Source organism: Littorina saxatilis, linkage group LG17 (genome assembly GCF_037325665.1).
Source record: "Littorina saxatilis isolate snail1 linkage group LG17, US_GU_Lsax_2.0, whole genome shotgun sequence".
Taxonomy (NCBI): Eukaryota; Metazoa; Mollusca; class Gastropoda; order Littorinimorpha; family Littorinidae; genus Littorina; species Littorina saxatilis.
In genome coordinates this window covers 29,344,222-29,358,937 of record NC_090261.1, presented here as the reverse complement: position 1 = coordinate 29,358,937, position 14,716 = coordinate 29,344,222, and the positions used below count along the sequence as shown (strand labels likewise).

General features: G+C 39.4%; 1 protein-coding gene across 1 annotated transcript in view; it reads left to right on the top strand.

Annotated features, from left to right (window-relative positions):
• The first annotated feature begins 2,501 nt into the window (after positions 1-2,501).
• The window catches only part of LOC138952637 (homeobox protein SIX6-like), a 32,987-nt gene continuing 20,772 nt past the window's right edge, over positions 2,502-14,716 (top strand). The window contains exons 1-2 of the mRNA XM_070324341.1: positions 2,502-2,882; positions 3,185-4,102. Coding sequence (XP_070180442.1) covers positions 3,312-4,102 — 791 coding nt within the window. The 5' untranslated portion in view covers positions 2,502-2,882; positions 3,185-3,311. The remainder of the gene's footprint in view (positions 2,883-3,184; positions 4,103-14,716) is intronic.

Genomic DNA, 14,716 nt, shown 5'->3' with positions numbered 1-14,716 from the left:
CCTTACTCCTCACCTTACTCCTCACCTTACTCCTCACCCTCATCCTTGCTACCCCGCACATAGCCCACTCCTTTCCCTCTCCCCCACCCCCTCCCTTTCTCCTCCTCCCCTCCTCCCTCCCCCACTCTGCCTCCCCCCCCCCCCCCCCCCACTCCGCCAACTTTGTGTCTTTCCGCTCACTTCTTTCGATCTGTTTATCTGAAACTATTGCAGTGGTGTGCAGGGACCAGTGTTGAACTTTCGATCTTTTTCGAATTTACTCGCGAATATTTTCGATCTGTAATATTACTCAATATCGTCACACTTGTGAACAATTCGTTTCCACTTGTCGGGCTCCTTTTTACGACCATATATTTCTTGGTATTGTCACATTGGGGAAAAAGACCCCAAAACCACACACACGCACACACACGTTTTGTTAAACCATCAATTCTTTAGTGGCAATTATTAGGTGCAACTAAACGCTGACAAGAGATAAGTACTGAATATTTAAGATGTCTTTTTTCTGAAGTGTTTTGATGCAATCGACAAAGTACCGAACGACATTCATTCTGAACAAGTTTGATGACCTATGAGTTCAAGTCTTCGTTGCTCAGACATGGGCCTAAACAATTAAGAGTGCTTTGAAGTATTATTTTTGTCGAAAAGGCATGGTTATTTCTTTTATTTCTTTTTATCTTTTTACTGTTTTTTGTTATTTTACACGGGGATTAAATGTACAGGAAAAAAAGTGTCTTAGCTTCACAGTCAGACTCCGTAGGGGAAGCACTTTGCTCAGACTCATACAGAAAGACAGAAAAACAGAAAGACAGGCAAGGCTATAAACGCATGCACACAAACTTACCGAATGACAAAATACAGAGTAAATTAAAAAAAAATTAATTAAAAAAACACCTTTGAACTGTTTGTGCTAAAATTGACTGCCTAAAGTTTTGCATATTATGCATAATAATTTGACTGTTCGACAATTTCATAAACAACTCTGACTGTATAATTCTATGCCTTGAAGAGATCACTAAAAGCTGTAAATTAGTGTTGTTTTAATACTTATGATTGAATAAATAACAAAACTTTGTTTGAACAAAAAATATAACAAAAACAAAAACAAACAAAAAAGAGAAGAAAAAAACCCCACACGAACAAAAGACAAAAACCTAGGAACAGTGATACAACAAAAGTAGATCCGCAGAAGATTGTTACAACAAATACACAAAGGTGTTAAACAAATTATGTGCTGGTTTCTTCTTAGACGTAGCTGTAAAGATTGATTAAGATTACCAGAAAGCTGTGGCAAAGCCACTGTATTAATTCAAAAGGAAATAAGTAGAACATATTTTGTGATTTTTGTTTTTACTAAACTAAGCAGTTGCGTCAATTCCTGTCTATTTTTCAGAATTGTTTGTTTTGGATACATTTATGTGATTATTTATACATCAAAAGGGTAAGTTTAGATTATTGCGATGGAAACTTCAGAGTAAACAGCCTTAAAACATATCATACCTCAATCAATCAGTCAATAAATCAGTCAATCTCTCAACCAATCAATCAACCTGCACGGTTATACCTATATCAGTCATGCATCATGACCAGAGAAGTAAATACAAATGACATTTTAGCATAATGAAAATTAGCCATGCATGCTGTGATCACTAGTCCGTCCCGTCTCACTATTTGAGCCCAGTAATACCAAGAGTAAATAAGACGTGAATCATCAACTCTTCTATACGCTTCCGACGCGTGCGTCAAACCGTAAGTAAACGCTGTAATAACTGACAGTAATGTTCAACACATTTCTCTCCTTCTCCCACAGTTGACGACCATCAACCACCACCACGGCCACCACCACCACCAAAAAAAAAAAAAAAAAAAATTCCCGGCGGTCGGGTCTCGTTTGCAGAACGTTGGAAGCATTTAGACCATGAAAGCTGTTTTAGAAAGGCCAGCGCACATTTCCCAGGTCACAGAGTCAGCTACGCCGTACAAGCGAACACTTTTTCTGCTGGTGCCCTCTCTCTCTCTGTCTCGCCGTCTATGCCGCTTACTCGCCATATCGCTCGCAGACAGGGTTGGCTATTATCATATTTACACTCTCGCCTTCCTACCTTCAACGCTTCTCATCGCACACCGCAATAAGCTCCGCCCACTTTCCCTTCACCAGCCACCGTCGTCGGCTCACGTGCGATGTCTGATTGGCGGGCGCTCGTAGCGGTGATTGACAGGCGTAGCCTTGGAGATGTGACAAAGCGAGAGAGGGTCGTGGTCCAATCATTTCGCACTCTGCCGCTGATCGCTAGCTGTGATAGTTTCGGCGTGGCGGTTGGTCGCACAGTGTTTGCTTTTCCCCCGTCGATGATCTAAGGGGGGCCGAGGGGGGGAAGGAGGGTTGGATTTTTGAGGTGGTAGAGCGGCAAGGGGGGAAAGTAGTAGTAGTAGTAGCAGAAGAATACTGAATGCACGAAGAAGGAAGGGGAGGAGGAGGGGTGGAGAGTAAGAGAGAGAGAGTTGATAGAGAGAGAAAAAAGTGACACTTCTCTCGCCTCGACTCAGTGACTGACCACTCCCCCTTCGACGGCTCGGAGGTGTTTAACTCGCAGGGAGGAAAGGCTAGCCGGCCCCACGAGTGGCGATTACAAACCCCACCACACGGACACCAGGGATACACACACGGACACGGACACACACACGTGCGAACAGCGGCGGCCGATCACCGTGACGGTACGACATAGACCCTGCATTATACGCTGCGGTGATACAGACCTGTGATCATTCACTTTCAGTCTCTCTGACTGACTCGTCACACTTCTTCCAGACTTCGGTGAATTTCAAGTCTTTGGATTTAGATGATCAGTTCTTGTCTGTGGATGGTGCTACTGTGACAATTGGTGAATATCTATCATTTTTATATTTAAAAAAACAACCTTGTGATTATTAGTGATACGGGTGATCTTCATATTTTCTAATCCTTTTCCTAGCCACTGAAAATGTTCTAAAGGCTTCGCGGGGAACTATGACCAAGGTTGGCTAACAATTTTTTTCTGACTGAAAAGATTTCTTCGCATTTTCTCTTAAAAAAAATCGAAAACCAAACATTGTCAATTTGTAATCACAAGTTGTGATAGAATTTCTGTAAGTCTTCAGAGTGGTCTGGACAAGTTTTTGAACATTTTGTGTGTGATCTGTGCAGAGACCAAAACACTGTTCCTGAGAGGAGAGATTCCCAGCTTGTCAGCAGAAGCGATCACCACAAGACGGTGATCACACAGACACCCTCATCTGGACAGGTGACCATCCTCGTGGGATAAGACGGATGGATGGATCTAAGTCGCACTAGCAAGCTAGGCCCCGTGGCCTTGTCCTCCCTAGCCTCCCAGGCTTCACTTCTTCAGGCACACGCAGTAGGTCTACCTCCCCCGACCTTGGCCCAGCCTCACGCTCACCTCCCCACACCCACAGCCATGTATCCGGGGCTTCCTGGATTCATGTTCGGCCTGTGCGGGTTCGAATCCCCGGCCTCTGCGGCGCTGCCAGCCATGTTCCCTTTACCGACCTTACACTTCACGCCAGTCCAGGTGGCGAAGGTCTGCGAGACGCTGGAGGAGAGCGGCGACATCGAGCGCCTCGGGAGGTTCCTCTGGTCCATCCCGGTGAACCCGTCAGCCTGCGAGGCTCTGAACAAACACGAGTCTATCCTGAGAGCTAGAGCTCTGGTGTCCTTCCACACGGGCAACTTCAGGGACATGTACCACATCCTGGAGCACCACAAGTTCACCAAGGAGTCGCACGCCAAGCTGCAAGCCATGTGGCTGGAGGCCCACTACCAGGAGGCCGAGAAGCTCCGAGGTCGTCCTCTCGGCCCCGTGGACAAGTACCGAGTCCGCAAGAAGTACCCTTTGCCCAGGACCATCTGGGACGGCGAGCAGAAGACCCACTGCTTCAAGGAGAGGACCCGCAACCTGCTGAGAGAGTGGTATCTCCAGGACCCTTACCCCAACCCCACCAAGAAGCGAGAGCTGGCCCAAGCTACAGGACTCACTCCCACCCAAGTCGGCAACTGGTTCAAGAACCGGAGACAGCGCGACAGAGCTGCAGCGGCCAAGAACAGGTAAGAATCAGTGTATAATTATTGTGGATGTGAATGATATATACGATGCTGAATGTTTTGATATAAGGTAACCAAGAATCATCGTTGACGGAAAATTGCAAAGACGAATTACCTGCAACATGATCGTCGATGTACATAGAACAATACATGTATATTCCTTCAGGGAATTTATTTCGAAATGCCGATAACTTACTCATCATTTCGATAAAATTGCCGATCAGTCTTATATATTTTTTTGCGGGCGGTGGGGATAAGGTGACGCTTATATTACTATTCGAACTGCCTAACATTTCTTAAAATGGTCAAAATGTTTATGGTCATCTCGGCAAATTTTCCGAAGAAAATAATTCCGAGCAACATGTTGGTGATACGATGCATGATGCACTGAAAATTGTTTGAAGAAAATTAATGGCGAAGGCGCTTAAATAACATGCATTGTGATCGTCGATATATAGTAGAGCAACATCCTTTGCTATGCAGCTTATATATAATCAAAACGAATGCGTTGTTTACCCCAAACAAGAATGTTTTATATCACGTTTTGCTCTTATAAGTTATATTGCTGTTAAACAAAAGTCTTTTATAGTAAATAATGAATTTTAAAACTAAATATTAAATTCTTCTTCGGCTGCTTGCATGATTTTTTTTAGTAGTTCTAATGCAGTAAACAAAACGTTTATAAAGTTGGTACATTGCCTAACACTAGTCACAACAAACATTTGAAGCATCCGCCTCTCTCCCTTCCTCCACCTCCCTCCCCCCCCGGCAATATCTCACAATAAGAGGAAGTAAAAATAAACAAAAAAGCAAATCATGTACGTCTTGTTAGAATTCGCGCTTTGTAAGTCCCGGAGATAGTCTGCGAAACAATAACATGTCAACAACAAGTTATTAAACTAACCCCTTGTCTTTGTGATCTGAACACATTTGAATCTATTAAAATCATGTTTGTTTTCATAGTAAATTGAAAAAAAAACCCCATCACACCTACAAAATATTATTTCTATATTAATTCAAGAAGATGTTTTTTAAATTCCTTTTGTTTCTTTATAAAATTAATTTTTCCTAACGAAAAATGCATGGAAGCTTCTTCTGACAATTTTCACGCATGTCTGTTTTTGCTCAAAATAGCTGACGCTTTTGCAGGACATTTTTTTTTATAACGAGAAGATTTACATTATTTTGTTTACACTGAGTAGGCATAGCCTTATTAGAACGTCAAGTAAACGAGAAAAAAAGCATTTAAAATGGACGCTTTGATAAGAAAGAAGACAGAAAAAGAAAATTGTATTTGTTTGAAGTGCATAACATAATATCAAAATGCGTATAATAAAAACACTACAACGGCAACGATGGGTACTTTTTTTCATTTTTTTTCAGTATCAATATTATAATTAAAAAGCTAAAGTATTTTGTAATAGCAGCTGTACAACAGCGATTGAACTTTTTTTTAAATCGTCTGGAAGGATAGTTCTAATTGCTGCATCTACACATTTTTTTAACTGAAAATATTACCTAAAATTCTTCCCTCTCCCTTACTATTATCATTTTATTGTCACACAAAAATAAAAAGGGGCGGTGGGAGAGGAGGAAGTAAAGTGTAAGTACACGGGTAAACAGTCTGCTCAATGGGAGAACGCTGGCTTTTTTTCATCTAATTATAAAATCAAATTAACCCAACAGTGTCAGTATCATTCACACATTGTATTTAATAATTGTGAGCAATTAAAATCTGGAAAATGTACAACAACAACAACAACAACAACAACAACAACAACAACAACAACAACAACAACAACAACAACAACAACAACAACAACAACAACAACAACAGCATCGAAATACTATTAATAACAATAATCCCCGTCAAGGCAAACTGTCCAACACAATCGCAATATATTTACACAAGCACAGAATAGCAGAACAATCACACTACAATAAATTATAAGCATTCACACTACACAAGCGGGTTTGCGTTATCAACACCAATTTGTGTTGTCTCCATTCCTTAATGAATGCACCATGACAAGACAGTCTATATACACACGGAAACTGTTTACGCACTGACGGAAACTATAGACTACATACACTATAGCCAGCGGGCACAACATTTTCACCATCCCTTTGAGAACCATATCCATAGCACAAATCGAAGGCCCCGAAAAAAGTGTGCAAATATATTGCATTGTACAGCGCTGCATGCATACCATGTCCCGATTGGCCCCGCTATCGAAGTGTGTGTTTGTTCGATTGGTTGCAGTGGAAGAAAAATTGTGATAGTAAATTGCTGTTTATCTTGCGGTGATATGATATTATTGAGTAGAGTGCTTGCATACTGTGCGTGTGTGAGAATGCAGATGATGCATTATTTTGTTTCGGTTGGAACTGAGAATTACGGGTGTGTTTGCAGTTTGATCAATTTGTTTTGTGAGAATGTTGAAAAGGAGTTGATGAATGACTATATAATTGTTCTTTGTTTCGTCCGTTCTCTTTATAAGTGTCTGAAATGATGCGGATGTTCATGTATCTCTCTGTCTGCCTGTCTGTCCACATGTCTGTCTGTCCGCATCTGTTCCTTTTGATTGTCAATGTCACATTTATCTGGCTTCGTATTTTTGTTTATCTTCCCAAACATTTATAAAAAAAAAATTGCATTGAAGTAAAGCACACTGAAAAGAATTAATAAATAGCTTAATTTATTGCCAAAGCTATTATTGCCAAACTCGCAACAGGATTTGGTTTTTTTTTCTCCTCCCACCCCCTGCTTTTATTCTCAGTGAAAAGTTTTGTTTCTGTTACAAACTGTTTGTCCTTGTCACTTTCTTCCTTTCTCTGTCAATTTGCATATCTTCCACTGGATTTTATATTTGTGTTATCATTTGCTTCTCTGTTTTCTCTGTGTCGTTTCCATTTGTCTGACTGTCTGCATCCGTCCATCTCTATATGTTGCTATGCTCTAATTCCTCTGTGTGTGTGTGTGTGTGTGTGTGTGTGTGTGTGTGTGTGTGTGTGTGTGTGTGTGTGTCTGTCTGTCTGTCTGTCTGTGAATCTCTCTCTCCCTATCTCTCTCCTTTTTGTGTGTCTGTATCTGCCCCTCTCTCTCTCTGTGTCTGTCTCTGTCTGTCTCTCTCTATCTCTCCCTCTCTGTCTGTCTCTGTCTCTGTCTCTCTCTCTCTCTGTCTCTGTCTCTCTCTCTCTCTCTTCCTCCCCCCCTCCTCCTCCTCCTGTCCCCATCGTTCAGTCAGCTCAGCCGATCAGGGACTTTATGAAGGGATGAAGACAAGGGAAGCCATACGGCGCACTGCTCGTCGTCCTGTAGCCTGAGGGGAGGGGCCTTTGTCTCTGTCCCAGTGTCTGTCGTTCTGATTTCCTCTTGTGTATTCTCTGCACGATTAGGAAGGAGAAACGGAAATTTTTGATGGACAAAAAGACGAGAGAGAGAGGGGATGTTTTGTTTTCCTTTGTCACGCTTTTCGATATTTATTTTTGCAGTTATTGTGATTGTCTAATTTTTTTTGGGAGGAGTTTGGGTGAGTGAGAGGTTGCATGAGTGTGTGTTTTCTTGCAGCTTTTTTTCTCATGCCTTTCTTGTGCATGTATAAGTTTTCGTTTTCTGTCTATATTTTCTTATTATTTTTTTTCTGTTCTTAAACTCGTTTTTATTTGCACAGGTTTGACCTGTGTTAAAACAAATGAAAGTTAGCGACTAAGCAGGATACAATTACAATAACAGAAAGAAAACGCAAGTATAATGTCTCATGCTGTTGCCTTTTTTTCTGAATGTTTTTAGTCTGTTTTAATTGTAATTTTATAAAATAGCCGCCACGCTTTTGTATGGAATTTTTACCGAGTTAAATTATGTAATTATAGTGTTCAATATTTATGCCCCGGCTTTTAATAGTCCTTACAAGTTTAGTGTAGTAAATACTGAAAACAGACCCATGGACATTTACATTTATCCCTGATAATAAAAGGGAATAACGCTAACATCCATGCGAGTGGAACTTTTAGATTTGGTTTAAACAGTGTTTTATTTTCAAATACAAATTTGCAAAGCCATGAACAAAAAAATGTTTTAACAAAGGAGCACAACAAGATAAACTTATACATGTGCCCTTAGAGACAAAATAATACATTGGCGGACGATATTGTAAATTCTTAATTCAAACCAATCAAAACAACAATAACAAGAATAACGAGAACAAAAGTAGTACTTCAACAACAACAACAACAACAACAGCACACAAAATGGAGTATTACATTTAAACAAACAAGCACATGTATGTGACAAAGTAAGAAGGCAAAGTAGTGTGTGTGTGTGTGTGTTGGCATATCGTCACTAGCGGGGGTGTGACAAAAAAATAAAATAGAATAAAAATGAAATGAAATTAGATAAACAATACAAAATTAAAAATTAAAACATTTTAAATAAAAGAACATACAATGAAATGAAATAAAACAAAACGAAATTAAAGAACATCTAATTTAGTGGGCTAAACCTGCCTTTTACCAAGTTTAAACTGCATGAGTACAAGTAGTAGGCCTACTAGTTATTTTTGTCGTCAAGACCATCAGTTGTTTACACAGTTCTTATTTCACGTACAATTGTTATTCTTAAATTAACGTCTGAACAAACAAAAAAACAAAAACAAAAGCATTGAGAAAATGGGAACTTATTTTTCATTTCATTTCATTTTTTTCATGTTCATTTTCATTTTTCATTTTCATTACTTTATTGTCCCATCGCTGGGAAATTCGGGTCGCTTTCTCCCAGTGGAAAGCTAGCAGCAACGGAGTCGCGCTACCCAGGTGTCTGCGTGTTTAGGTGTATTCAGCCACCTGCACTTATGGCAGAATGACCAAGGTCTTTTACGTGCCATTGTGATGACACGGGGGTGGGACATGGCTTCCGTCTCTGGGTCTGCACATAAAGTTGACCCGTGTCCGTCCCGGCCCGAATTCGAACCTGCGACCTTTCGATCACAAGTCCAGTGCTCTACCAACTGAGCTACCGGGCCCCCGCGTAATTAAACCAAAAATATGCATTGACACATTTCCTTAACCCTTCCAAATCGCAGACTAAATGTTCCTTATACAGCGCACAGAAACGACATAGAAATAGAGCGGGAGGTAGAGAGAAACCCTGGAGCAGTGACACAGGCTAATCTGTATGGAAGTGAAAGGACTATTGATACAGCTGCCTTTGTATAAACCCTGCGTTTCTCTCCGTGTCTGTCCGGCGTTGTAACGCGATCTTTTTACACTGTGTTTTCTTCTCTGTCAATAACTTGTTACTTTCCCTCTTGCTTCGGCTTTCTAACAGTTTAGGGCTATTTGGAATGTACGTCTGACTGGGTATGGTAAAGTGGGTAAAACTTGCGGGTTATGTAATGCAAAGTGTGGAATTTTGCGAGGTTCCCTAATATGGTGTTGTAACTGTGTATTTGTTTTCCTTTATTTGTTTATCCATTTGATTAATTCATCAATTTATTCATTTTTTATTTATCGAATTTATGTATTTATTTATTCATGTATTTATTGATAAGTTTTATTTATTGATATTAATCATTCATTCATTTATTCATTCATTCATTCATTCATTCATTTATTCATCAATCAATCAATTTATTCATTCATCAATCAATCAGTTTATTCATTCATTTATTTGTCTTTGACAAAAGTAAGCTAGACTTTGTATGTCACCGATGTATATCTCTCTCTCTCTCTCGCACCCCCTCTCTCTTCCCCCTGTCTCTCTCTCTCTCTCTCTCTCTCTCTCTCTCTCTCTCTCTCTCTCTTTCTATTTATATCAACCGACATTTGATACAGTGTTGCACAGATTTAATATCGATTCAAATGCACCGCAGATGCAAAAGACAATAGTGAGCTCTGTAAAACTGAAAAAAATGAACTTAGCATGCACTCCGGATATAAAATATTCATTAGACAGTAATTGCCTGGGTTTATTTTTTTTTTACTGCGAGCAGTTTTAGACAGTGACTCATGGATATCCCCGTATATAGTCGCACTGATTTATTTCACGTTGTTAAATTCGTGTGTATCCCTGAAACTAGGTGAAGACTGTGACACTAAATAGCAATTTTGTTGTTGTTGCATGGGGGGAGGGGGGGGGGGGGTATTTCTGTGTAAGCTTTGTTTTTATTGTGTTTTCCTTTTCTTATAACTTGTTGATACGGATACTAACTTGACTACAAAAAATGTAGCCGTTATTCTACACCAGATCCATTTTCACGTTCTTCACATAAGTTTATATCTTATTTTTATTGTATTTGCTCGATTTCCAGTCACGGGTTAATTTTTTTAGCTCTTCGGGGCAAGAATTGTCTTTAAAACTCCGTTCAACCGTGGACATCTTTAATGTGGAGGAGTTCGTACACATTCTTGTGCAATGATTAAGTCATCTATCTATATATGCATATGTATAGCAAGCCTATAAATATAGTTGCACTCAGTCACTTCCATATTCCATAAGGGCATACCGTATCAAATAGGACACTGAAAGGCAAATACATCGCGGGCGAGTCGGGAACATTTTGCTTTCCCTTATAACAACACTCCAGCAGGGCCGTAACACCTTGCTAAATAGGTGTCAACTGCTTAAAGCAATGATACGGCTAGAAACCCACTGGGCTTCTCTGGGCTGAGTAGGTTCTATTTTTTCAGATTAATCTGAGAAAAGGAGTTTACCGGCTGACTGGTGTGTTTGTGGCTTCGTTGGAATTTAGGTCTCGCGTCAGTTCACGTATAATTATGATAGGCTGAATATTTTCTTTACCCACCTTGATCATACATGGCGTACATTAATGTCATACGCTGGTGTGTTTATGTAATTGCGTCATGCGGCAGGCTCGTCAGTGTTTCCTTATTTTTTGCGCAAACAACCTTATGCAACTTCAGATGCTCGTGTTAAAGCATTCGCAACAAAGCTCTTTCCAATGGTACAGAAAACTCGGTTTCACATTCATTTGCAAAATACAAAGTGTCTGCCATTCTATTGACCCTAAGTTGAGAATATGTGGGTTTGTTTACATTGAAAAAAATCTAGACTATATGAAAGGGAACCTCCACAGCCTATTCGATGAGAGAAAACATGCACGAGCGTTGTATAATAACACAATTAAGTTGAACTGACGTGCCAATGTCTGTAAGGACAAGATATACAACGATTTTATTTTCTTGACCTTTTAAACACAAAGCTGAACCCTACATATAACTAACAACTCTTTGTTTGTCATTTCACTTTTTAAAAAAAATCTTCGATGTCTGGAAGTGTTGAGATAATCTTGCAGTTTGTGTTTGAATTTTTGTCTGGCCAACCGGTATCTCTGTACCGCTATCTGGGCTGTAACCGATACGATATCCCTTTCATATAAACAACGGCATTACCAACAGGATAAGTAGCGTGTGTCGAGCAGATGTCCAGTAAGCAAAACTTGGGGCTTTTTTGTCGTTTGCGTCCATGATATACTGTTTGCATGTCAGAGTATAGCTTCCCTTAGAAACGCGTAATTCGTTAAAACAAACCATGCTGGAAAAGCCAAGAGAGCCACGCATTTTGTCATATCTGTTTTGCAACTTTCATGTTCAAAAGTACACAAACTAAGATTCAAAATTGCGTGCGATTTTCTAAAGCTGGTTAACAATGAGATTGACATACAAAAAGGAGATCACTATTTTGTTTGTTACCCACCTCTTCTGTTCCTGTTTTGTTTGTTTACATGTTCATTTGTTTGTTTGAAATGTTGTGTGAAGTCGAAATTGTGAAAATTGTTTAATTTTTATTTTTTTTATTACAAAGTAGAACTTGCACAAGCACGATAGCTGAGTCGCAACAAATAACATGCAGTCATGTAGCTGCATCATGCATGTGCACAGATAATTATGTTGTATGTTCATGACTGACAGCCAAGCATGCACGCATGATCTATTGAAATGACCTTTACACGGTTTCTCATGTTCCTTCACATTGACACGATAATGTAGTTCTGTTGTATAATGATGTTCGCTCAACACCATGATCAGACAGCAGTGAGACAACTCGAGCGAGCCTGAGAACGCGCACCGAACTTATTGATCGTGCATGTGTGCACGCATGCATTGGTATATCAGCTTGGTTTCTTCATTTTTGTTCAGTGTTTTATTTTGTTAATCCGCGTATGTGCCAACACTGAACAAAATTGTGTTTTATGCGTAAGTTTAAATCTGTACACGGAAAAAAAATTATGTTTTATGCGTCAGTTTAAATCTCTATAATACTTATCTTGTTTGTGTGGTTTACTCCCATTTTCTGTTTTTGTTTTGTTTTGCTTTGTGTGGTTTGTTCTTGTTTGTTTTCTTGGTTTAATCTGTGCATCGGTTTCAACACAAACCTAGGTATAAGCTATGTATTCATATCATTTTTCGAAAAATCACTGTAGTGTTCAGGCATTTAAAAAAATAAATAATGCATATAAATTATGATATACTCCTTCTTTAACTACTTTGTTGGATATTTGTCATTATAGTTTGTGTAGAAAGCACCATTACCACTAACTACGAACATCTCTCGCTTTCTCTTATAATTTCTTCTTTCTATCAATCTTTTCCTCAGTCATTCATTTTCTCTCGCTCTACTCCCCCCCCCCCCCCCCTCCCGCCCCGCCCCGCCCCGCTTACCCCTTCCCCCCCTTCTCCACTCTTTTCTTTTTACTCTTTTCCTGCTCCTTGCCTTGGTTTAACCCATTAAAGTCATCGATATCTGCTAAAGGCGACACCCTTTCAACCTTTAAGACGGCAAGCATACACTTCAGGGTTGACAGCAAGCTGTGGAAACAGGGGAAGGGGAGTACAGAAAGCGCGTGTGCTGAGTCCCTAAACATTTATACAGCCGGATAAAGTCGTCAGTTGTGTGTGCACGCGTTCCGCCTTTGCTGTCTTGACAGTGTGTGGTTTGAAAATCTAAAGGTCTCTTTTTATACTGTGGCATGGCATTCTGGGTGTATAGCTTTTATATCCCACTGTTTTGATTTTTAATGTTTTTTTCGTATTGTGTTGTTGTTGTTGTTGGTTTTGTTTTTCTGGGTTGTCCTTTTTTGTGTATATGTCTTTCTTTTCTGTATTGTCTCATCTGTTTTGTTGTTGTTGTTATTCTTTTCCCTTTATTTTGCTGCTCTGTCTTTCTTTTGTTCGTTTTCTTTTTACCTGTCTCGTTTTCTCCTCTCTTTCTCTTCTCTTCATGTTGTTTCTTTCTTGTTTTTTGTTTGTTTGATTGTTTTTATTTATTTGCTTATTTGTTTTGCTGACAGACATTTTTACATTTTTAGTTGAAAAAAATTCGTTGCGGTTAGCTTATTCAGCAGTTAATGCAATTAAGCAAGCTCGTCATCACTTTTCCTTTGAAGAAGAATTACAGTTTTTAAATCGAAGTACATGTTCATATCTTTTAGTTCCTTGCAGTACAATTGAGTGTCAACACTCAGTTTTTAAATTGAAGTACATACTCGTTATTTCCTTGCAGCTCAATTTGAGTTTAAACACTCAGTAGATATAAACACATTTTTATAAATGTTCAAAGAAATCCGAGGACCATAATGCCCCGAAAAGCACATTCGAAAAATGGCTAAAATAGGGGTGACGGGTCCTATTTCTTGCAATAACTGTGCACTCTATACATGTATGAATGTTTGTGCCTGCAAGCTACGGTAGTCAGCGATAAGTGTGTTTGTTATTGTGTGGGTAAATTTGCTGAGCGCCGATAAGTGTTCGACAACAAACAGTGCACACAAAAGCACGAGACCTAGGGGTTTAAAGTGTTCATTTACACTGGCGTGTCGCTGGGCGATCAGGATGTTATATTGAACCACGAAGCGCTGAAGTTTGAGGAGAGTAACTATATAGTACGCCTGAAACTTTTGAGGAGGTTATTGTACCTGCGTTTGAACAGGAAATTCACTTAGATATGTCCGAAAATGTTCAGCAGTGTTATATGTGTGTATATACATCAGCGCTCTAAACGAATCTATGGAACACGAAGAATTAATTTCAGACGGGTTTTGTGTCAGTAGATTGTAAAGAAAGAATAAACCTTCTGAACAGTACAGAATGATTTCTCAAACACATTTTATGGGAAAATCACAAAGCCAGGCTTTGAAATGAATGCTCTTTTGTATTTATCTCCCATCTATGCTTAAATATATTTAAATAGCGAACACTATAATATATACCACCCTCCATGTCATTTTTGTACACTCATCGTAAGCTATACATTTATACATGCAGCAAGTTCGGATGAATGTCTAACTTCGTTTTCTTGTTTGTTTGCTTGTTTTGTTATTTCTCCTCTATAGAGAAATAATTTGAATTAATTCAAGCGGTTTGCAGTCATGCATAAACTGCCGTCGTGATCAAAATATTGTGGAGATTAAACTTCATTCTAAATAAATCGGAACTTGAGATGTAGATATACACTTTCTGCATTCATATATATACATGTTTGTTTTCCTGCGACTATCAGACATATGTGTCGTACCTTGATTGACAGTAAGTGGACAACCTTTGAATCCCGGCATTAGTATAATTACAATGTATTTAGTGGTGATAGCGATAATGAATATG